At 38.4% G+C, this 25,247-nt stretch overlaps 2 protein-coding genes across 9 annotated transcripts in view; one reads left to right on the top strand and one right to left on the bottom strand.

The window, feature by feature from the left end:
- PPP2R3B (protein phosphatase 2 regulatory subunit B''beta) overlaps positions 1-22,683 on the top strand; it is a 54,909-nt gene extending 32,226 nt beyond the window's left edge. For all 3 annotated transcript variants that reach the window (XM_005438554.4, XM_027804478.2, XM_027804477.2), the window contains 11 exons: positions 1,342-1,445; positions 2,011-2,113; positions 2,836-2,910; positions 6,359-6,445; positions 6,866-7,022; positions 8,923-8,971; positions 10,209-10,298; positions 11,752-11,927; positions 15,287-15,405; positions 15,489-15,595; positions 21,527-22,683. In XM_005438554.4, coding sequence (XP_005438611.1) covers positions 1,342-1,445; positions 2,011-2,113; positions 2,836-2,910; positions 6,359-6,445; positions 6,866-7,022; positions 8,923-8,971; positions 10,209-10,298; positions 11,752-11,927; positions 15,287-15,405; positions 15,489-15,595; positions 21,527-21,671 — 1,212 coding nt within the window. In that variant the 3' untranslated portion in view covers positions 21,672-22,683. The remainder of the gene's footprint in view (positions 1-1,341; positions 1,446-2,010; positions 2,114-2,835; positions 2,911-6,358; positions 6,446-6,865; positions 7,023-8,922; positions 8,972-10,208; positions 10,299-11,751; positions 11,928-15,286; positions 15,406-15,488; positions 15,596-21,526) is intronic.
- Positions 22,684-24,072: 1,389 nt separating this feature from the next.
- LOC102057979 (cohesin subunit SA-2-like) overlaps positions 24,073-25,247 on the bottom strand; it is a 67,018-nt gene continuing 65,843 nt past the window's right edge. For all 6 annotated transcript variants that reach the window (XR_008730744.1, XM_055701117.1, XM_055701115.1 and 3 more), the window contains one exon: positions 24,073-25,105. Coding sequence is in view for 5 of the 6 variants with exons in the window: in XM_055701117.1 (XP_055557092.1) it covers positions 25,097-25,105 (9 nt within the window). In the remaining variant the exon portion in view is untranslated. The remainder of the gene's footprint in view (positions 25,106-25,247) is intronic.

Raw genomic sequence — 25,247 nt, 5'->3', positions numbered from 1 at the left:
TCCATTGTAAAGACACTGAAAGACAGAATGGTTTGGTAACTTGACATTATAGGCCTCGAGTTATTACTGAAGAGCTAATTTAGAGTTATGGCACAGTGACAAAATACTGAGCTTAGAAAGCAGCCAATATTTTTCAACTTGTGTGTAATGGACAATAAGCTAGTTAAATTAAACTTGAATCTCCATTTTGTTATATTGAATGAATGCTTGAAATATCACTGCAAGTCATGGTCTTGGTTATGAGTCTCAGGTTCTCATCCCCCTTCCTTTCACTTTGCATTTAAAGTCCAGAGTCTAGAAAATAGAAACAAAGACTTCTCACAAGAGCAAGACTGGACGTTCAGAAACTCCTTGGTTGCCTCACCAGAAGTGTGTACCTGCTAAGCTGGGTGGTGAGATTTCCTGCCTTCCACAGCTCCTTTCCACACAGAAGTGGGAGGATGTGGAAGAGACCCTTCCCTCTCAGCAGGAAAGGTGGAAGGGTCCAGTCACATACAGTTCAGTGATGAAAGGCTCCCTCCTGAAGGCTCTCAGTCTGAGAAGTATTTGTCAAACTCACTTTTTATTATTTTTTTGAAGTACTGAACAAACTATTGCATGAGAAGTAACTGGCCTTTTGCTCCAGAGACCTTATACATCTTGCAGTATTCAATCTTACTTGAGATCCACATGGGTCTCAGAGGTGCTGGCATGTCTGACTACTCCAAATCATAGTCAGTTTTAGGCAAGAGATAGGTACTTAGCTGTTACGACTGAGGAAGCTTGGAGCAGACACAAGCAGCGCTGTAGGGATATGTGGGAGCAGTGAAGTTGTGAAGGTGTAACTGCTGGGTATCCTGAAGCAAGATAGCTGCTGCTCAGGGCAGGCTGGCCTACTACTTAAAATTGGATAGGTGACGTGCCACGCATGGATGCAAGGATGCAGATGAGTTGAGCCATCCTCTGAACCAGACAAATGTAAATTTGCTCCAGTTCAGAAGCTGTGTAACTGTGCTGTCTTGAGCTTAGCTTAGAGACACCCAGCCCTTTAGCAGAGCTTATTAGCCTGGACGCTGTTCAGCTAATTAGAGAGTGGACAGAGCAATGAGACTGCATTCATCTATTAGGAATGCCGCGAGTTGCCCTATGTTTTGCTTTCCACTTCCGGATTTCAGCCTAAAGCAGTCGCTTAAAATTAATTATTTTGGAAGGTGCAGTTGGTTTCAGAAACAGTTTACAAAAAAATTGGTGCCTTAATGTTTCTTTCTTAACACTTGTAAAATTAATTTTTGAAAGATAAATAAGAGAGTAACCCTCAGATAAGCAATCAATAAATTGACTTGATGTATACTTTAATTCTAGGCTTGTGAATGCCCACTTTACTGGAAAGGTCCTTTGTTTTATTGTGCTGGAGGTGAGCGAACAGGATACGTGTCAGTTCATAAATTTGTTGCAATGTGGCGGAAGTAAGTAGATTACTTTTTTAGAAGTACTGCATTTTTTTAATTGAAATGTGATATTTTAACCTCTGAATGAGATCCAGTCTGTAAAGGGGAATAAAACACTTTCCCATAATCAGCCATTGATGGCAAACTTGTACCTGGGAAAATGTAACTAAATCATCACTTTTAACATAAACAAACAAACAAATCTTTTTTTTACAGGGTTTATAGTTTTTAAAATATTTGGTAAATGACTGGCTGTTAATGGGAAAAGTGAAAACCATGGCCCTAACTTGCAGATGCCAGTTCTGGACAAAATGCTTTTTATTCTTTTAGTTTTCCTTCCCGTTCTAACTTTAAAATGTCCTTCTGTGTAATCAATTACATGGTGTACCCACATCCTTTTAACATAAATGTGTGAGACATACAGTTCTGATAAGTTCACTTGGAGTGTGCTTTGACATTTGTAATTAGCTTTTGAATTAAATGTTGTGGTTGCAGTTTCATAAACCTTGCTCTAGCCTGCCTGTAGAAGGTAGCACAAGCAGTTTTCTGGGTAGAGTATTAAATGGAAATACTTACATTTCAGAATACTTCAGACCTGCTATGATGATGCTGCAAAGTTTGTTCATCTTCTAATGAACCCTGGATGCAACTACTTGGTGCAAGACGACTTCATTCCTTTTTTACAGGTAAATGGCAACTGAAACTAGTTCTGGAAACACAACAAAATGATGAGCTGGCAAAGCCCTGAATTTTTTGAGCTAAACGTACCTTTTCATGGTCTTCATTAGAGTTTATTGATAACATTTAGTGTAATTTGCTTTGTATAGTCCACTGAGATGCTAGTGAGTGACTTCTTTTACAGTTAATAATTTTGTATAAGGTGAGGTCTTTAAGAGCTACAGTAAGGTGCATGGATTTAAAATTGCGTGCAGGAATAGCACATTTATCAGAGAACCCTTACTGTTTAGAAAGGCAGTTGAAGTTAAGGAGGGCATTTGGAGAGCAAAGGAAAAGTAGCGTATGAATTCAAGACCTAATACATCTTCTCTCAAACTGCAGCAGACACCACCTTTGCTAATGAATGAATAAAACCCAAATTGACTTTTACTGAATCAGTCAGCCACAGAATTACAAGCTACAGGACTCAGCAACATTCAAAAATCTTTAGCCCATCTAAAAACAGGAAAGCTTTTGTTTATCTGGCTTCTTTAAAAGATAATTTTATTTTTTAAAAGTTAGCAGTGTTATTAGCATGAAGCATGTTGTAAATGAAGTTAACATTAATGATTGTGGTACTGAATTTGCACTGTTTTGGTTAAGGAAGCAGATGTGCTGTCCTGTGCTAATATTTTTATATAGTCACTAATGAATGCTGTTTGGGATGTTGTTACTGCTTTTGTTTTGGTAGGATGTGGTGAATAGTCATCCCGGCCTATCGTTTTTAAAAGAAGCATCTGAATTTCATTCTCGGTACATTACCACAGTAAGTGATTTTTATTTGGAAAAGCTATTTTTTGTTAGCTAAGTAGGAAAATCAGAATTGTTAAGGTTAGTCAATATATGTAAGTATCTTTGCCCCTTGAGAAAAGTTGAGTATGCTGTCAGTCTTCATTTCTATGTAACTAGAAATCTTGTGAAGAATGACTCAGTTTCCTAAGCATCATAGCTTTTCTTACCATTTATAAGAAATTGTTGAACTTCATACTAGTATGAAGAGAAACACTGCATTGTAATAGTGTAGAATAAGTTAATGAACATTAAATGAAGAGCAGACTGTTATCTTAAGCACTTGATTGTGGCTATAGACTGCACTTGTTAGAATCCTGACCTTACTCTGGGATTAATTAAATGGAATTTTGAATGGAAGTTCTATATTAATGTGATTATCTTCAGTATTAAGTAAAATAACGATAATATTGAAGCTGCTTGCCACATTCCTCTCTGGGGATTTTTCTTTCTAAGCAGGTTTTATACATAAAAAGTTCCATTTCTCTCTTCCTACAGTTATGCGACTGAAGTATTCTTTCTGTACCCAAGGGAAAAAATCAGTGACATTAAATTTTCTGAACTATAGGCTAGACAGCCGATTCCACTGAAGTCTCAGAAGATGAAAATTCTTCAAAATGACATTCAGTTCACTTCTTTGTGCATGTGAAAAATAGCTTAATGAATATTCTCCAACAAAAACATGGAGAGCTGATCAGCTTATAGTTTGACCCAGACCAAAACTAGGGAAGCTTTTTTGAAAGCATTTGGTTTTGGTTCCTCATATCCTTCTTATAGAGACTCGCCAGCCTATCAAGTATGCCCTGCTGCATTAGGGTTTGCTTCTTGTTATAATGATTATGTGAGCTCCCAGAACTTTCTTGTCAGATGTTACTGAAAGCAGTGTTCTGCCCATGAGTAGTTTTCTTTCTTAATGGATTCTGGGTGGTAGCCAAGACTGCTCTGCTCTAAAATTGTGAAAGCTTGCTGCTTGTCCTGAAGGACCGTAGGAGGTAAAAGGTCCTGCCATTTCCAGTTACTTTTCTTTGGAGGAACAGCTCATTCAGGTAGGCCTGAGTCTAACAATATTGAATAAATCAGAGCTGGCAGTACTTTACGAACAAAATTTAGTGTAGTCTTCAGTAGAAATCAGTGTTTAATCAAAAATCTTAGAATTAAACTAGCAATGCTATGAATATAGCAAAAATATTTAGAATGCTATTTTGCAGAACAAGAAATGGCAAGAGAACTATTCCCTTTCTTGTTATATTTTAGGATGGAATAACAGTTGCTCAATACAGTCTTCTAAAATTCTGTCCTGCAAGTTATTATTAATAATTATAGATTATTTTCTCTAAGGTGAAATAAGGCATTTCATGCCTGTATTCACTTTGCTTTACCTTGCCTACGTGAAGTTTTATCTAAAGGACTTTGTAAGCACTGCGGCTGAAATTTAACGTCTGTTCGTGCTAACTTCCAGTTACAGATTAAATGATCCATTCTTCTGCTGCGTGTATTTGTATACATATATGCGTATATATATGTGTATGCATATATGCATTGCATACATCTCTTCAGCGGAGCAAGTGTCTTGTAAGTGTTGTTCAACCATGGAAGCAAAGAGTTCTGTCTGCTAAGGTATAGTGTAGGCTGGTTGGTCAGTCTAGTGGTGAAGTTGGGGACACCCATCCAAGATAAAGGTGTAATATGTTAAAAATGTTTGCCCTGACAAATCAGATACTATAATTAATCTGCAAGTACATTATGTATTCATCTGAACTGCGAATTCTTGAAATTGTAATCCCTGCATTGCACCATTTCTCTCCCTTCTGACAAACCACTGTTCAACACAGTAAAGAAGGCAGTTCTCTGACAGTTTGCTTATACTCTGCTTTGATTCACTTTAGAAAACTTTGTCTGTTCCCAGTTGTCTTTAGCAAATATCCAATTTTGTTTTTATTTTTAGACCAGTTAAATGTGTAACAGATGAGATAATGACATGCAGATGGATTAAGTTGCAAAGCTAAGGCAAACCTTTTTAGAAAAAATTGCTTTGTAGTATAAGCCAAAAATGGGCCTTCCTTAAACTCACAATTAGAATTAAGTTAATTAAATTTCAGAAGCAGGCTAGTCTGTTCTCCTTTCTGGATTTATTGAACCAGCTGTTCTTGTTAAAAGTAAGAGCTGTAGAGCTTGCTGCATACTACAGTTTAAGCTTTATTTTTAAATGTTATGAATATATTACTCTTCTATTTGTAATTTAGAAATTACTGGTTTGTTTAAACTGTTGATTTACTGCAACTAAAGTCTGAAGTGATAAAAAATTAAAGTCTTTAGTTGGGAAGAGGTTTTATTTGGGGGAAGAGGGTTCCTAAAGAGATGGGGGTTTTTAGCTAGTAACTACTGTGTTGCAAATTAAACGCTACACATGCAGTATTTAGTCTTGCTAATTAGCAGGTATAATCAATCTCCAATTAAGCACTTACAGTTCATAATATGTTAAGGGTTTTTGTCTGGTTTTGTTAGTGGTTAATGACTGACTTGAAATGTGTATCTGGTTGACTTAAACTAATTGAGGTGAATACTGAATTCAGTTAAGAAACAGAAAAAAACATATTTTAACCTCTTACGTTTGTAAACTAAAACTAAGAAAATTATGCAGAATGCATGAGTTGAGCAAAATAACGTATGTGTAAAATTGATTTAAACAAAGTGTTGGATAATTAACTGAATTGATTTGTTTCTGGTTCCGATAACCTGTCATGGCACAAGAACTACTCATCATTCTTGCATAGATATTTTTGTTCTTCAGTTATAAAACACTTATGTACTACTTTTAATACTGTTAACAAGTTTCTTTCAAGTAACTTTAAATAGAGTAAAATTAAATGGGGAAAAACATATTCTTTCTGCACCCGCAGGAAGTATTTCTGTCAAGTGTTGATTTGTTGTATTTGTGGACTTCAGAAGTAGTAACATCTCCCCTGTACTCTGATCCTTAAACAGTCCCAATTCTGTTGCTGTAACTTTATTTATGAAGTAAAATAATATTGTAGTAAATGTAGGTCTTTAAATCTGGAGCAATGTGATATATTAATAGGTTTATCAGAGAGTATCTTGTAGATCTGGAGGACTGGGAGGTGGTGAAATTGCCAATAGACATATTCTAGATTGCATACAAGTAGTTAGCAGCTTTACTGTGAGAGTTACGGGTACTGCAGCATTGAAATAAGACTTGCCATGATGAGTTTAGATACAGATTTAGAAATGGTTTGGTAATACAACATACAAGAGAAGCATCAACCTGCTAAGTAGAAAGAATATAGAAACGGGAAAGATGGAGTCCTGTAATGCAGCTGAGCTGTAAGACTTATCTCTGACAAACGTTTGGGAGGGTATTTAGTTGGCATACCTAACATGACCTTTCCATTTTCTGTTTCTTGCAGGTTATACAGAGAATATTTTATACAGTAAATAGGTCTTGGTCTGGGAAAATAACTTGTAACGAGCTCAGGAAAAGCAACTTTTTGCAGGTACATAATATCTAAAATTTTGCAAGACAGATGTTTCTACAAGTTTTAAAACTGCATTAACTAAATGCTTAAGGGACTAACATAAGCAGCATGTCTTCCTTTTCCAAAAACTAGTGAAGGCTCGATTGCCTTAATTCTTATACACAAGAATACGTTCAAATGTGATCTTTTAACTAGAGCTGTGTATATATGCATATTTGTTTAGCAGAAGTCTGACTGATCTCATTCTTCTGCGGATGCATTAATTTTCTACCTTGTGTTCAGTCCTTGCTGTCATGCTGCATGGTCTGCACTGTCTCTAGAGATAAAAATTGTTCCACTGAAATAGCATTAGATATTAACTTGGTTATGAGAACTCAGATGATTCAACAAATGTCTTACAAATTTTTTAATGTGTTCTATTTATCCTTCTGATAATAGAATGTGGCATTATTGGAAGAGGAAGCTGATATTAACCAGCTGACAGAGTACTTCTCATATGAACATTTTTATGTTATCTATTGCAAATTTTGGGAGCTGGATACAGACCATGACCTCTATATTGATCGGAAGGATTTAGCTCGACATAATGATCATGGTATGACTAATGAAGCGCCTTTGTTTATATGTATAAAATTACCTGTAGACTTTCAACTGAGGAAGTGGTTAACTGCCAAGTCCTGTGTTCATGAGTCTGTTGGTATAGCTGATCCTGCTGACTCAGTGAAATAAAGCAGAACATGTAATCTGCAGTGCTGCTTTGTGTCTATCAATACCAAATTTGAGGAAAATTCTGAATTTGACTTCTGATCTTGGCAAAGAAGTAGAGGAAAAAAATCATTTAAGTCTTGGTATATTATAAATGGCTGCATTTGGTGATTTGGGCTTGTTATCTTGGAAACTATCTTACTGATACTATTCAAGTAGCATGGCTCTTATAGCAAGGTATGAAAAGAGCAGAAAAAGAGAAACTCATGTGCGGGTAGTTCGCTTATTTTGAAGTTTTGCTAACTCAGCTGGCAGTACATTTTGGTTTAATACTACTTAGTAGCTTTACATTTTCTGCGTTCACAGTATACAATGACTGATTCTGTAGTCTTGTGCACTTGTACCTATTTCAAATATTCTTGTAGCTTGTATGGAAATGTTGGAGTTTTTTAGATGCTTTGTGTCCCTTGTCATCTTAAAAGCATTCCCTTCAGGACTGGAAAGCTTACTTAAGCACAAAGTGATTATGGAATATTATCGCACATTAGGAAGAATAAACACAATTCTAATTGATTACTTCCGAAAACATGCCTGCTGAAGTCTGACTACACTTTAGGACACTGAGGAAGGAAAGCTTCTTTCATTTAAGTGGTTGCTCTGCCGGGTTAGTACACCGTAGAATGGAAGCAGAACTGATATGATGTCACTTGCAATTTAGTTTTGCATCCTTTAAAACATGGAATATTCATTAAAGCTCAACAGCTGCTGCTTAATGATAACTAGGCTAAATAAGGGCATAAAAAGGATTTGGTAATCCAGCTTTAGTTTAAAACATCTTATTTTTGCATGTCAAAATTGCATAACCTTGTTTCATCAATCCTGTCCTTTCGTACTGTCACTGGTCTAAAATTAGGCTAGATCAAACACTTAAATGGAGTAAGAAAATACTAAAGTAGCTGTTGTTGAGAAGGTTGAACAACTTAATTGTAGATGAGAAGCAGCAGCAGCACATATGTCTGAAACAAATTGACTACCCTATGCTTCTGGGGATAAATACTAAGTGTAGGGACTAGTGTCCTTAGTAGAATAATACAGTGATAGCATCACCATAAGTACATAAAAAAGATTAATTATTTCAATGGTTAACCACCTGCTTTAATTATCGGTATTTCTGCAATGCTGAAAAAATATTTCGGAGGTAGAATAGTGAGAAGTAATTCTCCTTCTGTGAGAACAGTATCATGTGCTGCTTTCAGTACCACCTACAAATTCTTCAGGATAAATTGAATATTCTTTACAGCAGTAGTGCTCAGTTAAGACATTTCTACAATCCCTGAAATGCTTTCAAAATAGAAGCACTGATCAGAACCATGTCAGAAATAGACCCGTGTCAGAATCAGTTAGGTATGCTTATTGTGCATTAACATGCCAATTCTACTTTGGCTCTATGCCAAGGTTGTATGAAATGTAATGGCACTGGAAAACATGATTTACTTGTCAAAGAACTGGTAAATGCTGTCTTATTGATCGGCCGTTTTATTACTTTTATTACATTACTACTTTTGTATTAAGTCTCAATTCAAAGCTGGTTGATTTCTGGCTTTGCTTTGGAGACTTCATGTTAACTGATCCTCTCTAAGAGTACTCAAAGGGGTTGAGGAGCACTACACTTGATCTTTCTCACAGACGTGTATATGTAAGAGGGTTCCAGTAAACTCTTCAACTAGACAGTGCAAAGCAAAAATGACTTACGTATATAAGTGACACTATTTTAAACCTTTTTTTCACAGCAATTTCAAATAGAATGATAGAGCGGATCTTCTCAGGAGCAGTAACAAGGTACTTATTCTGTATGCTGATCTAAATCCAAATTGGTATTTGCTTGTTAAATTGTGTGATATTCCCAGAAAAAAATGCCTTCCCCTTGAAATGGAGCCATGAATGTCAAGATTTAGTGTTGTAGTTTACTCTAGTAGTACTAGAGTGCTCTTGGAACCTTTGGCTCAGTCGAGTTCTTTACTTTACCCATACGGACAGCTGCCATTGGATATTGTATACTTTAGCAGGGATGGGAGTGAGGAAGGGAAGAAATGTTGGCATTGTTGTCTTTCCATCCCTCAAACCTATAAAATTTTCAAAGGGAATTGGGCTTTTCAGTACTACTTGTAAAATCCATGCTTATTGCATCAACAAATTTACAAAAATGCCTCCAGTTGAGTTAATTCACATTTTTTTACAGTCATTCTTCATTTTTCTCACTTGGATTGACTTCCTCTTGGGTACTTACAGCATTTTACTCATTTTTGAAACTTTTTGCTAGCACGATATCTGCAGCTAGAGAGCAGCTGATAAACAGAAATAACAAAAGCTGAAATGAGTGAAATGAGACTTGGCAGACATGTCTAGAGATACTCCTTTTGCAAGTTTTTTGGGCAAGACAAAACATATACCATATTTTTCTAGAAATCTTGAGGATAAAACAGCAAAAATGGGTTTTAGGAAAGAAATGTAGAATGTCTAGGAAATGCCTACCTGACTCTTCATTAGACAGGTTAACCATGTGTCTTCAGAACATATTTGGATGCTGTGGTATGGGAGTAGAAAGGGGCAATTATGTTCTTGCCACTTACTTCCTGAATGTTTTTATTTCATTTTAATCTTCATATTTTCATTTCAACACTTTTAGCTGTGGAGTTCTGTACAGCTTTGAGTTCTCATCACTTCTACCTGAATTGGAAGTGTTATGTCTAAAAGGCATGTGTATTTGTATATTTATTTATTTATTAATTAATTGAGATATCTCTTTTGTTAATGCTGAAGCAGTGGTATTGCTGCCCAGGAAGGAAAGCGGTATGTCCTGGACAGCATGCTGCCTTACTTTTTACCAAATGGAACAGAGCATGCAAGCTCCTTATCCTGAACGAGCAAAGTATTCCGTGACAGGTCACCTTACAAACACTGCATCACTTAGGAGTAAATAAACAGTTAACAGCACCAAGGAAAATAATTCTTAATTTTGGTTAGTAAAAGCTAGGTGGTTTAATATAAATCTTCTCTTTCCTCATTCACCTTCAAGAGGCAGAAAAGCACAAAAAGATGGGAAAATTAGCTATGCTGATTTTGTCTGGTTTTTGATATCTGAAGAGGACAAGAAGACACCAACTAGGTAAGAATGAATTTATGTTTTAACAAAAATAAAGACTGACTTTATTGGTTTTTCAGTCCTTACATGGGGATCACTGATGCTCAGCAGGAACTGTGATGGAAGGAGCTAGACTATAAAAACAGGAGTGGAAAACTAGCCTAGTTCATTGCATCATTCTTATTTATCTCCTGATGTTGATGCTGTAGAAGTCTATTTTAATGACTTTTAAGAGGCTAAATATATGTTATTGTTCTTACATACAGGGTCATAGATAAAGGGAACTGCAGTTTTTGCATGATGCCAGTGACTTTGTGAAACTATACAGCTAGCATTAGCTGTAGCGTATTCATAAGAAACCTATTGCGTGACATATTGCTGTCTTGTTCAATATGAAAAAAAAGAACTTGTGGCCTGATGCACAATCCATTTTGATGCACAACCCCACGCAGCACTACAGGCTGGGGGGAGAGTGACTGGAAAGCTGCCTGACGGAAGGGTACTAGGGGTCCTAGTCAGCAGCCAGCTGAACACGAGCCAGCAGTGTGCCCAGGTGGCCAAGAAGGCCAACAGCATCCTGGCTTGTGTCCCAAACAGCATGGCCAACAGGACAAGGGAAGCAACTGTCCCCCTGTACTGGGCACTGGTGAGGCCGCACCTGGAATGTTGTGTTCAGGGTTGGGCCCCTCACTGCAAGGGGACGTGGAGGTGCTGGAGCGTGTCCAGAGAAGGGCAGCGCAGCTGGTGGAGGGTCTGGAGCACGAGGCTTATGAGCAGTAGCTGAGGGAACTGGGGGTGTTTAGCCTGGAGAGGAGGAGGCTCAGGGGGGACCTTACTAGTAGCCCCCTACAGCTGCCTGAGAGGAGGCTGTGGGCAGGTGGGGGTCGGTCTCTTCTCCCAAATAGCTAGTGACCGGACAAGAGGAAACTGTCTCAGGGTATACCAGGGGCAGTTTAGATTGGATATTGGGAAAAACTTCTTCGCTGAAAGGGTGGTGAAGCATTGGAACAGGCTGCACAGGGAGGTGGTAGAATCACCATCCCTGGAGGTATTTAAAAAAAGCCTAGATGGGGTACACAGTAGCATGGTTTAGTAGTGGACTCTGCAGTCCTGAGTTAACAGTTGGACTTTATGATCTCCAAGGTCTTTTCCAACCTAAACAATTCTATGATTCTAATTTGATTTTTCATTGGCTCCCTTGAGTTTCTGTGTAAAACCACATGTTCTAATCCTTTCCTCCTTCACCCACTCAATTAACAAGTGTGTTTTAAAATGAAGTAATGTGTGCCATGGCAAATGCCAGCAACTTACCACAATAGATGGTGTTAAAAGACTTTCTATGGCATTATGGAATGTAGTCTTCAGTCTAGTTTTGCATCTGTAAGTAGTGTAGCCTTAAAAACGGGCAACATCCATTCTTGAAATTCTATAATAACTTTGTGTAAGCAGTTCTTTGCTCTTAATTACTGAATTTCAGCATTGAATACTGGTTTCGCTGCATGGATCTTGATGGGGACGGTGCTTTGTCTATGTATGAATTGGAATATTTTTATGAAGAACAGTGCCAAAAATTAGATAACATGGCCATAGAACCTTTGCCATTTGAAGACTGTTTGTGCCAGATGCTGGATCTCGTGAAGCCACAATGTGAAGGTAAAATCCTTTTCCATCTGTAACTTCTGTTTTTCTGGATTAGGAGTTTAGTGCACCCTTAAGAGCATTCAATTACCTTTAAAAGAATATGCCTTTAGGTTGACTTTTCTCTGAAGTCTGTTAGAGCTTAATAATCGGATGGTCTTCCAATGGCATGCATAATTTTCATAGTAAAAATTAATATGGTGCTTTAAAATTCCTTGTAAGCTTTTATTTTGGGCTTGTAGCCATTTTGTCACTATGTGGCTAAGGTGATGTTCTCAAGAAAAGCTGTTGACTGTTCTGTTCACTGGCCTCTTACCTGTTCCAGTACTCATTTAATTGAGATTTCTTCAGAGGCAACAGTTTTTAAACAATGTTTGTCTCTAGATCAGTAATGACTTTTTTAGTTTAGAAGCTTAAGCTGCCCTTAGGAAGTTCATGCCAGTGGGCTTAAAAATAACTGAATCCTAAACTGGTCGTAGGTTTTTGGCTGTTTTCTACATTCATTTGAACCTTCATCAACCTGAATTCTGCTCTCCTGCATTTGACATATACGATTTTTAGCTGATGAAAATTCAGCTTACATTTTACACTGGAAAAAACCTTAGGAAGCGAGCATCATGCTCACTTCACATTTGCCCTTCTGTGCTGCTCAATACTGAAAATATTTTTGTATGCCTTAGTAGACATTTTACTGAGTGGTATCTTGTATGTTCATGACCCCTGTGCTGTTCCTGGTATTTGTCTTAAGTTGATAAAACTGTTGTAACCATGATGGATTAGTCTCTTCAGGGATTTGTTGAACTTGACACAACTGAGGTCAGCTTGTATCTACACTTAATGTCTCAACACTTGACCACAGTTAGCACTAATAACCCTTGTTATGGCTACACTTTTTAGTACGAATTTCAGTGTGTAAGAGGACTTGGAATACCATTGGTTGCTATTATTATGCAGACTCTGCATTGCAGTAAATTTAGAACTCGCCTATTTGCTCTTGAAGAGTTTGATAGCAGTAGCAACCTCTATCACATATACTAATGTTTGCTCTTTTTTGTGGTAGAAGATTGTTGACCATCTCTTTTTAATGCTTTTGCTTAGTGACTGTGGGACTGTGCTAGTGTTTCACACTTAAGACACTTCCAGATGTAGCACTGAGTTTTTCCTAGTTGAATGTCAAGTGTCACTATAGTTCCGTGTGTAAGATGGTGCTTCTGTTTACTGTCTGTACAATTATGGTTAGAGAATCAATTAGTAATAGTCTTATTGCCCACCTTCTTTCTAGTATTAAGAATATTTATGTTACAATAAAATCGATTTTATTTTAAAAAGGTAGTTGTCTCTTGTCTCTTACTGAGACATAATTGTTTGCATGCTGAGGGAATTGAAATAGCTGAAAACTAGAACTTAAAGCTTCATGCTCTTATTTAACCCAGGCTAAAATGTATTTTCTAGGTGACAACATGCAGATAAAAAAAAATTGTAAATGAAAAATTAGTATTAAGTATATGTAAACTGGAAACTCAATCCGAGGTATCAGTGGAATGAAGTCCCAGGCCAACACTATGATTGGTGATTTCCCACCCTGGGTGGTGGGAAACATTTCAGGACAAGTGAAGCAAGCTGTGAGGAACATACTTAGGTTATGTGGTTGCCTACAATAGCCTCCTGAACTCGGAGGTTCCCTTCCAGTCTTGTACGTTAGCTTCTGAAAGGCAGACATTTTCAATAATGTTTCTGTTCTGCATTTCAGATGGAACAAGACTGATGTATCTGTTCTGTGTCATGAAGATGATAAAAGGAGGCAGGGGAACACACCAAGATGAGAGTTACTCAGGGCAACAAAAATGAAAGCCAGTTGTGAAGCGTTGTTTGTTTATTATAAAAACTGAGTGATATTTAAAAGGTGGATTAAGAAAAAATTCTTCTGTTTTCCTAATGCAAAACTCAGCACCATAAAATGACATTTCAGCTGGTAGATTTGAAACAAAGAAGGTGTTTTCATACAGTTACAGCTAAACTGTGGTATAGTGTGCTACAGGATGCTCTGTGTACCAAAAAGCAAATCCTTTAATTTGTGGACACCCGAGTTAATTATCTCAGTTTTATTCTGGTTTTTTGTTGGCCTTTGAGAGACAATGGTAGGCATCTATGTGAGTGTTACATACCTATGCTCTCATTGCATTAAGTGGAAACCTGAGAGCAAATCGCTGAACCAAATTTAGGTGCCAAACTTAAATTGGGAACTTATATAACTAGGACTGAAATCGTTTGCTTGGTTGTGAGTTGCTGCCACTTGAGATGGCCCAGCACATCAGACATCTGTGTGGGTCTGACAGATACAACACAGGTGTCATGAGGGATTTGCGTCGTTCTGGAGCATCAGCTGTAAGCCAGGCAGAATACACTAAGGCCCTTCACATGGCAACAGACACAAGCGTGGCAACCATTTCCAAATGGGATTCAGATTTTGCTTCCCTCTGATGTCCTTGAGTTATACCTCGTTAGAGGCTGGGAAAGTATGCTGAGGAAATGTTCTAAGTCTGTCTTTTATTGAACTCTTCCGTAACACCTGCAGTTAGCCCCTCTCTGATTGACAACAGCAGATTTGCCATGTTTCAGGTGAATCAATAAAGGGGAGTTTTAAGGATAGTCATCTGTCTTTCCCTGTATATCAGGTATTTTTCAGTCTTTCTGCAGTAGCTTAATATTCAGCTTTGAAATAAGGTAATGTTTCTGAGAAACCTGACAAATACTTCTAACACTTAACAGATCTGTTGATTTGAGTCTTTAAAGTATCACTTTATAAAAAAACAAATGAAACACCACTAAACGTTTAGCTTTCCTCTCGAGCAGTAAATATTGATCAGGCTGGACAAGTGTGCAAACTGATTTCTACAAAAAATTCATCTTTATGAAGTATAGTCACACACTGTCATCTCTGTCATAGATTTTCAAGTCAGGGAAGAGAAAGGGCCGCTGCCAGAGGAGATACCTACCTGCTACCCAAGCAGTTCCTGGGAAGGAATGGCTAGCTCACTGGAGAGACTTCAGTCTCTTGAGGAAGCTTAGACAATTCTCTTAATTGATATTTAATAGCTAAGCGAGGTAGACTGCATCTCACTCCAGCGTATTGAAGGGCAGTAGGATGACAGTTAAAGCAAGTAACAAATCTGAAAAATTCCAAAGTTTTGTCCACTTTGAAGGACGCATCTCTAGGTGTGTATTTCATCTATTCACTTTTTTCCCATTGCATTGAGCACTGGTGACAAATGTTCTTGAGCATAATGATGACTTAACTTTTGAATAAAATTCCTCCTCTTTGGACAAAAGATAATTCCAGCTCTAAATATCTCGTCTCATAATCTTCTTTACAGGAAAAATTACTCTGCATGATTTAAAACGATGTAAGTTGACAAATGTGTTTTTTGATACTTTTTTCAACATTGAAAAATACCTTGACCATGAACAGAAGGATCAGTTTTCTATGATGCGGGTGAGTATGAAGCTTTAAAAGTCTTTTTAGCAACGTGCTTACAATTAATGCGGTTTTGTATAACTTGCAATGTGATTGTTTAGGATGGTGAAGGTGAAAGCCAAGAGATCTCTGACTGGGAAAAGTATGCTGCTGAAGAGTACGATATCTTGGTAGCAGAAGAGGCAGCAAGTGACCAGTGGAATGACGGGTAAGAATGTAGCGGGATGGTTGGTACAAATCCTCTCTACTAATGTAGAGCCTCACTGTCACTGCCATCCTTGATGCTATTTTTGTAGAACGTTGCTGTTTGTCATGTTTAGCCATGTGCTCCGTGAGGGGAAGAACCTTTCATTTATCTCAGATTAAATATTCCTTAACAGTTTGTGATCACATTGGTTTTGTAAAAGAAAAGGTCCTACTTCAAATTTTGGGAAGAAGTAAGACTTGAAAAAGCTTCAACTTTGAACAGAATACAACTATTTTTGTAGCTGCTTGTTAAATGAATTAAGAGCTTCATTAAGAGCTTTGGGAGGCAAATACCTCGCTTCTGAATTCCATTGTATCAGCTTAGAAGTATTTTCTCACAGTTCTCTAGGAGTAAATAAGATAATTGATCTTGCTGTTTCAAAATCACACTTTTACTTTTCCCAGAACCTCTTGGAATCCCAAGTCCTGTATTTGCCATTCATTGTTTTCATTATTTAAAAAGACAAGGAAAACAAGTACAAATGTAACTTAGTTTAGGCCTTAAGTTGATGGATCAGTTTAGAGAAAATATTTTCCTGCATTTCATGCATCGATATTCCATTTTAAAATATCTGGTTCTTGCCATGCATTGAGAGAATGACTAGCTTGATATTTAAGAGTGCTTTAAAGCCTGAGAAAGTAAAATCCTCTTAGCACATGGATTTCAAGAAACTTTGTCAAAGAAAGCACATGAGGAAAGAGAGAGGAGAGGGAGAGAATCGTTATCATCGCCCGGCCTCTTCAGCTTTAAGGGGGATCATGCTCTTTAACTTTTCATGGAATCCTCTGCTAGAATTGATTAATATTACAGAATTAACAAGCCAAAAATAACTGAAGCTTTGCTGTGCTGTAAGTTAGGCAATATTAAACCTTCAATGTTTTTTATCTTGTTTAATCTCTTAAGGTCATAAGCTAAGTTTGGGGAAGGTACAGCATAGGTATGTGCATTTTTGACTCTTGTTTGAGATGCTTTAATGCTGAGTATAATAGTTAAATGTGAGGGATCAGAGAAACGAACAGCTTCTTCAGTCTGGCTGGCAGCAAAATGCTATGTATTTGGAACTTGGTTGACAAAACAGGTGGGGTTCTTCTAAACCAGTGAAGAATTCAGATTTTTGGCCCTTCTGAAATTAACACATTTAAACCATCAGGAGTCAACATTTTAAAAAAGTTACTGGTGGACTTAAGCTGCTCCTGACAGGGTGTGACCAGCCCCTACAGTGCCTGCCACCCCTACAGCGTCTGCCGTCATCTCCGTGTGTCAGAGGGGCTCCCTTAATGTAACACAGTAAATCAGTGCATCAGCAGGTCAGCCTGAGAGTCTAAGCTTGACACAGAAATTAATGGCATTTGGAAGCCTTCAGGTACTAACGTCTTAAATCTTACCTAGAACCACTTACACCTTTATTTTAGGCTTGTTTTTTCTCTCTCCTGCTGGTCCGTCTGCTTCTATAGCAGAAGTTGTGTCTCCACCTTTCTGTTTTATAATTCTGCTGCTGATGCGACTTTATAGAATTTAAGTGGCAAGCCCATTTTTCCCATTTTCAGATATGAAGTTGTCAAATTCAGATGGTTTTTGACTGAATTTGTCTCAAGCTCACCTGAAAGTTGATAGTTAAACGCAGATCTCCTGGATTCCGTTAAGATCCTATTTCTCTGTCTTACAGCTCTTAAGGTCTCTTCTAGCTTTGCTGCGGAATACCCAGAGAAGCTAGGGTTGTTGTCACTTAAGACGTGCTCAGGGTTCAGTCGTATACTGTATGGTTTGTAGAAGCTAGGTGGCCAAGGAAGGGTTTCAACTTTTCCTCTAGCTTTCCCTCCTAAGACCGTATGCGGTATCTGAACTATATGCACCTGGAACTCATCTGAGGCAAAATATCCTTTTGACATTAGTAGTAAGGGACCTGCAGGTCAGGAAGTCATGTTACTCAGCACCTCTGATTAAAGGTTTGAAATTGCTGGGCTGTAGTAGACAAGTGAAATTTTGTAAAGTTCTAAGATAAACTTTGGGCACGATTTCACTCATGAGTGCAGATGAAATATAAAGAGCCTCGAGGTGCTTTTATTCTGACTCAGTTATATGAGCTCGTTGACTACAGCTGTTTCTGAGCTAAGCACAGTTTTGTGATTATTGTTCAGGATAAATTTGGGGGGGGGGGTTATGCATTTCCCATCCCCCTCCCCTCCCCCCAAGATATCTGCTCTTGATGAAAATAAAAGCTGCAAAATTCACAGCCAGTATCCTTTGGGTCAAATCACTTCTTTTCCACAAAAAAAATGTATGCAAGGTGTACCTGACACCATAGTTTTATGGCTTTACACAGGAAGTGGACAAAATGAGAAACATTTTGTATTTTAGTTTCTAAGTTAAACTTTTGCATTATATTTAAAAATTTACCTTAAATTTTCACTCTTCAGTAAACAGAATTCTAACAGGTCTTAGACACTTAGTTTTTCTGGTACTTCTATCAAGTTCATTCTCTCCATGGTATAGGCACAGCTGTCTTTATACGTCCATGTAATTACAGCTTAAGTAATACAGACAATGTTATGGAACTTATGGTATATAAAGCAGAATCCTAGTAACTCTAAAACTTGAAAATACGCTCCTTCACTGTGTAAATACACTCCTTAAAGAAAACAGTTTGGTGTTAAAAGAGTAGTGTAGTGCAGTACACTGGGATTTGGAGGAGAAAAGATGTATGATGCTGAAACATCCAGTTTCTCATTTCTTTTGAGCCTGGTGTTTGTAAACTCAAGCAACTTTTTGGTTGCATGTTGCCTCTGTTTCTGGCATTACTGGATTTGACACAGATCTTGTAGGAAAAAAAGCTGACAAAGAAAAAATATTGCATGCTCTGGAAGCACTGCCCAAAAAACCATGCATTTAACTAATTCCTTTCTGTATCCTTAGTTGGGTTTGACCATGGCTTAACTGTTGGCCCTCCACAGAGATGGATAAAAGTTGTTGGTTTTTTATCTAAGCGCTCCTGAAGTTTTGCTGCTTTGTTTCCTTGGAGTATAGATAGTAATGCTCATTGTCTCCATTACCTACCACTTCATAATTTGTCAAAGTGCCTCAAGTATCACATACACAACCGCGTGTAAGATGTATTTGGATTGACTAAATAGAAACAAGTATTACGCTTCATCTTAGCGATTTCTGCCTACCCTTAGGTCAGAAGCTTGTGAAAACTAAGTCACCATCCCTGCAGTTATTTTACAGATGTGTGGATGTGGTGCTTAGGGACATGCTTTAGCGATGAACCTGGCAGTGCTAGGTTAATGGTTGGACTCTGATCTTGAAGGTCTTTTCCAACCTAAAAAATTCTGTGATTTTACGATTTAAACTGCTGAATTGAGATTCTTTATTAAAAAAGAGCAAAGTTAGGATACTTTCCAAACTGTGTATCAAACACACAACTGAATTTAAGTTGTGAGCAAATACATAAAAATCTAGAGAGGAAAAGCATTCTGATCTGGCTCAGGGACGCATTGTCAAGTCTGACTAGGTTTGAATGCTTTCTAAAAGTGAAGGTTAGCAAAAGTGTCTTCAAAACTGAATACCAAAGCAGGACTGTCTGATCTATCTTGGGTTTTTTATACAATTGTCCTGCAATATGAAGCTTATTTTCTATTGCTGAATGTGAGAGGAAACACAAGACTACTAAAAGTTTCCTTGCCCCTGTTAGGAGAGTTTAATGAACAAAAACATTAACAAAAACTTATTATGAGCATCTTAAGTTATTGTGTTGTACAAAGACTTCCTTAAAATCACTCACTGTCCTTAAAAGGTTGTAATGCCTGCCTGAACTGAAGTGACTGTTTGACAAGCCAGTATAACCTTTTCATTTTATTACATCCTACAGTAAATATTTTCCTGGCATTCATATTAAAACAGTTGATCTGAAACTTGAGGGTGGTACACAGAAGTCTAGAAATAGGCTGTTTTCTTTACATTCTATGAGCTTTATAAACGTGAGGAGGGGGAAAAATTACTTTTTAGAGGTGTTGTCGATGTATGGTTGTATTTTTATAAAAACTTCTGTGCTGGGAAGTGGCAATAGACTTTCTAGTGCTGTGAGAAGTAACTCAAATAATTTCAGTGCCCAGATGTGTAACACTGGGACAGTGTTTCTAAATTACATCAACTTAAATGTCTTGGAAAGGAGTAGAAGTGATGTTCCACAAGGCCACCAAAGCCTTGGAAGAGAGTGGGATTTTAATTTGGTCCACTAATGTCTGAATAACAGTCTTCTGAGTACAGGATGGATAGAACCTGCAAATAGTATCTGAGAGATGCTCACGCTGCCATTTTTAATGACTGGAAAAGCTGCTGTCACCTCTCTGTATCACTATGCAATAAACAAATCCAAAAGGTACATTCAGGATGTTTTCCCTGTAAAAAAGAAAAAAAAAAGTCCTTCTAAAAAGTAGGAATTAATGGTGCAGAAGACTATAAGTTACAGGTGTGTGAGCCAAAACTGGTGTTAATGACAGAATATGCATCTTTCTTCCAAATCCTTTTCAAATGTGTAACTCAGTAACGTAATTCTTAAGATGACTTTTGTTTCCTGTGTAAATCAGTGGTGAGCTTGTGGGAGAAAGCCAAGGTATTCTGTTCACTGCCTAAGCACTGACTGATGCTCATGTAATTGAGACTTTAATACCTGTGGGAAGGATGAAGTAACAGAAAAGAAGGAAAGAAAATCAGGAACTAATTTTACTCACTGCTTAATCGTTACCTGATGTTGCTGAAGCATAATTTTTTATTTTTTTTTACGGAAAATGGTGGTGAAGCCAGCTTAAGATGTTTCATAGTTCATCGATGAAGTGTTTTAACAGAATTGCATTTGCAACTGAAAATGTTGTTCTGCTTCCCGCCACTGTTATTAATGCTACTCTATTATATCGGTCATAATGGATCCTTAGTACTTAACTCTTTGGGGTTTGCGGTTTTTTGGGGCGGGGGTTGGGGTTTTTTTGACCTGTCTTTCTCTGAAAGAACTCTTCTACTCACCATGTAATGCCATTATAAAGTCACATTTGAAGAAGATACTGCAACATCTAAAGCTCGTCCTTTGCCTAGTCCTGTGAAGTAGATGGAAATAATCATGTGCTGAGATAAGGTTCAGTAGCACTGGGGAGGGTGTACGTGAACCTGAGTCAGCCTAGCCCACGAAAGGGTTGCTGCTTTAATCTGACAAATCTCTGCAGAGATGTATATTTACTTTTTTTAAACAGCTATCAATTAGAGATTGATCCCACCTAAACAGTGCTGAAGCTGATCTTTTTTAAATATTAGCCTTCACTGACCTGAGTTAGTTAGACATTACATTTTGTTATCTGTCCGTTCATTTTCAACAGCAGCATGTGGTTATCAGTAATTTCTGGGTAAACAGTTGGCTTTTGCTTTCTAGCATTTGCTTTCAGTACATGGTTACTCTTGGTTCTTTGTACTCGGGCACATTGTAGTAAGACTTTCAATCCAGTATTTGTTCTCTTCTGTTGTATCTACTGTGGTTTGTTTAGTTTGTTCTTCCTAATTGAGCCTAATTTCAGCTTTCTTGAGAAGAAATTGAGGGCTTTCTGTCAAGTACTTAAGTCTTGCATTGGGCCATTTCTAACTTGCTCCAGCGGACTACTTGCAGCGCGTGCTTCGAATCCTTTCTGTAAAGCTGCGTATCTCAATGAGTTCTGCACGTGGCAAGAGTAAGCTAGCTTAAATTTAATTATTACAGAAACGTAGTGCTGCTGGCCGGTTACATTTTTCTTTACTGTAAATATAAAATATTGGAAATTATGTTCTTCCTGCAGGTGCCTTGTTAGCGTTCTAATTTTTAGGCACTTCCTGACATAGCTAGACTCTTTATCTCTTTTTGCTCACTCCTAGGTATGAAGCAGAACTGAATCCCATAGACCATCAGAAGGCCAATGTCCTAAAGTATCAAATGGAAAAAAGACCATTTTTTGAAATGCCTTCCCATCTGGCTGATGTAGACTTGGATGAGTATGACTATGAAGAGGACTTTGAGTAGCGGTTACCGATGGTCAGCACTTGCAGAAGAGAAGGGACAGTCTGCAGCAGGTCTGCTACACACCTATACATTTCAGTGGGGTTTGTTTCCAAGAAGTCAGCTTAGTTTTGTGCTAAAAATATTTAATCGCTACACTACCTTTTAAATAGAAGAAGCGCATTTGTATGGAATGATGAAACTTTTTGTATTTATTCAATAATCTATAGTTTGTAAAATAATTAAAATATTTATTTACAGATGTTGCGTAATTCCTTTTTGCAAGAATAACAATATTTGACTTTAGAGAAAAATAATCTACTGTTTTTAAGAGAACTGTATAATTCTCAAGTTGATGTGTGGTGCACTGACCATCTCCATGCCACCCGTGAGCAGGTATTCCTGTCCTGGTATGGGAGGTAAGGAGACAATTTATACCTGGCCTGCAGCGCTTACATGCTCACAGGCAGCCCTAGGGGTTTTATGCCTTGGCAAGGAAGGGACGCGACTGTGAGTGCGTGGCTCAGCTCGCATTGACAAGCCGAGTGTCTTAGTGCACGAGGAAAGTGAACACCTGAGACAAGCTGCTTCACTTCTTTGTGTAGTCCTTGTCTGCCACAACTTTCATTTTGCTTGCCCTTTTAAACTTCAGTGTTTGATTATTTAAAAATGAAGTCTGTTTTAGTGTTCATACTTGATCCAAAATGAGTGTGTTAATTCATGTAGAAGGAACCAATTTTTTTAAAATCCCTTGTATAAATGTTACTTGATCAGTGATGTGCACTAATTTGTTGTGGGCATTCATTGCTTTTGTCTGTCCCTCCCTTCAGTTGTTTGCTATTGACACATTCCATGGCTATTCATCGGTGTCACAGCAGCTTGAAATTGTTGCCTCACTCTTGCTGTTAAACAGATTTTGTTGGGGAAAAAAAAATGTACAAAAAGATGTAAGTTATTTTTTGGTTGCAGTGTAGATCTGTTTAAAATGTTTAAAGGTCATGTTTGTATTTTCAAATAAAGATTTTCATACATGTAATTTAACACTTCTAATTATTATGGTATGTACTGCATACAATTCATTTCTTACTAGTAATGAACGTAAGATATGATAGCTGAGACATATACGCAGTCTGGTCGGCTAATTACACCAAGCTGCATATTCAAAGCAATCGAGGTCTAGCAGGGTTTTCTTCATCCAAAAGACAGTGTTGGTAAGCAGCTGGAAGTGGTACAGAGAAATCTGTTCCACTCAACTCATCACACAATCTCATGTAGAGACTTACAAACCTCATTGTCTGCTGGGGAGCTTTACAAAGGAAAACAAGTCCTTTTAATACCCTTCAAAGGATTCTTAAAAAGAAAATCAGGGTTGATGATTCCAGTTTTAATGGAAACCCATCAATATAAAATTTCTGTTGGTCAGGTGGATACCTCTTACTACTCAACCATGGTTTGGGGTTTTTAAATGGTGAAGACACACAGAGCGTTTATGTTATGCTCTGTTCCCTAAGGTGCTGTGGGAAAGGATGACCAGCTGGCTCTCTGGAGGATCATCCTGAACTGCCCGTGCCGTTAAGAGATGGTGGCCTGCTGCTTTTCCGTGCCTGAAACCTTTCAGCTGGAACCCCTTTTTTTGAAAAAAAGGGGGCTTGAAAACAGGCAAGGGCTTTCTCATCACACAGTGACATTCCACCACTGAACAGAGCTGCAGTGCTGGGTGGCTGTCTTCCGCAGAGCTGGCAGCTGCTGTTGCCACTCTGTGTTTAACGAAGTGCCTGTCAAACCCTGCTCTCTATTATACTATCTCTATATATATGCTAGCCAAGTCCCTTTAGGAAAAAAGGATTTGCACAGGGCGAGTAGAGCAAACGATGGTGTTATTGTGGAAATGCCTTTTCTCACAATACACAAACTCTAATGATTACTGTACCTTTCCCCAGAAGGATAATTTCCATCCCTAGGCCTTTGTTACAAAAATTAAAGCATCCACATTTGATGGGGTCCTAGGTCTGACTGTTTGCCTAGTCCAGCTGTATCCTGCCTCCCTGCTACAGTTTAGGCCTGGATTCACAAATCTAGACGGCTGAGGGAAACACCGCTATCGCAGTCCAGGCGTACAGGGGGTTACTGACCAAGGCACAGGGGAACTGTGAGAGAAGTGGCGTTACCATATGGCGTCCTACCTGTCCCCTTGCATTAGCCTACCGCACACTTAGCTACGCAGACTGAAACGTAATCGTCTCACTCTTGCCCCTTCAGGACGGACGATACATGGGAGACAGCCGTGGCTTTCGCTTCTGTGTTTGCGAGAGCTCCCTTCTCAGTCTGCTTAATAACAGGGAAGACTAGAAGGCCAACAGCACTGCTGCTGTTCTTTCTCCGGGTTTAGTGTGGGAATAGCACTTGCACCTTCCATACTAATGGATAGCAATAGTTCTGTAGTTTATTTTACAGTGTTATCATCCAAAATATATATATATATATATATATAAAAAATGAAAGCTGATGATAGGATTAATGCAACGTACAATTCCATGGAGCAGTGCCAAAGGGTCAGCGAAAGCAGCCAGGACTCCCAAGCCTACTGCCTCTGAAATACTGAGTGAAGATCATTTGCAAATTCTTAACGGAAAAAAAACTATTTCGAAGGGCCGTATTTACAGTCTATTTACATTGTCTTTTCAGGTTTTCTGTTTTCCAAGTAAATACCATGTGATCACTGCATGAAGGATTTCTTCCAGAGGAAAATACTAAGTCAACCGGTCTGCTGTTTCTTTCTTTCTTACTTAGAAGCCGTGATGCAAGCCTCCTGGGAACACATCCTCATCCCTGCAGACCTCTAACCGTGTCTCTGTAAGCACTAGGATGTAGAAATACTTCCAGATGATTTGTTCCAGGGTTTCCATTTTACAGGCAGGAAATGGCACTGCCAAGTGCCACTGCATCTCCCAGCAGGTCACAGCGTTCACATCTGGGCCGGGCTCCTTCCTCCCTGGCATCAGGTACAAGGAAACAAGTAGACAGACACCCATCTTGGTCCTCTCAAACGGTAAAGAATCCCTCCAGCAGGGCACTGCCCCTGCGCCGATGTCAGCAAGCTTGTCTCATCAGAGGTTTTGACTCTGTATTTGTCAATACTCTGATTCCAGTCCTTAGGTTGGGAATTTTTCCAAGGCGGAATCAAGGACCAGGATACAGTTGAGTAACGACGTTCATAATGCCCACAGCCTTAGAAGCACAACAGCCAAGTCAGCAACCCCCACGCACAGCAGTGTGGAGAAAGCAGTGCTAGTAACTGGTTCTGGGTGGGTGCCTACAGGCAGAGATCTGCCTTGATACACGTCTCCTGCTGCCTTGGTTGATGCCGCCACAGCCCCACTTTCAGTTAAACAATTTGCAGAAAAAAAATCGGTAGCGTGTTCTTCACTTCCATTTATCCTATCGGTGTCTTAACTGTCCTATACCACAAGAAAAAAGATTTAAGTCAGTCTCATTCTATGAAGAAAACACCATGTAAGAGCACATAAGCATTCAGAGTGTAGCATCTGACCATCTAGCAGCTTGGCCGTAGCTGCCTCTTGGACAGCACTATATTTAGCT

Source organism: Falco cherrug, chromosome 2, assembly GCF_023634085.1.
Source record: "Falco cherrug isolate bFalChe1 chromosome 2, bFalChe1.pri, whole genome shotgun sequence".
Classification (NCBI taxonomy): domain Eukaryota; kingdom Metazoa; phylum Chordata; class Aves; order Falconiformes; family Falconidae; genus Falco; species Falco cherrug.
The sequence above is the reverse complement of the archived record's forward strand: the minus strand, read 5'-3'. Positions and strand labels throughout refer to the sequence as shown.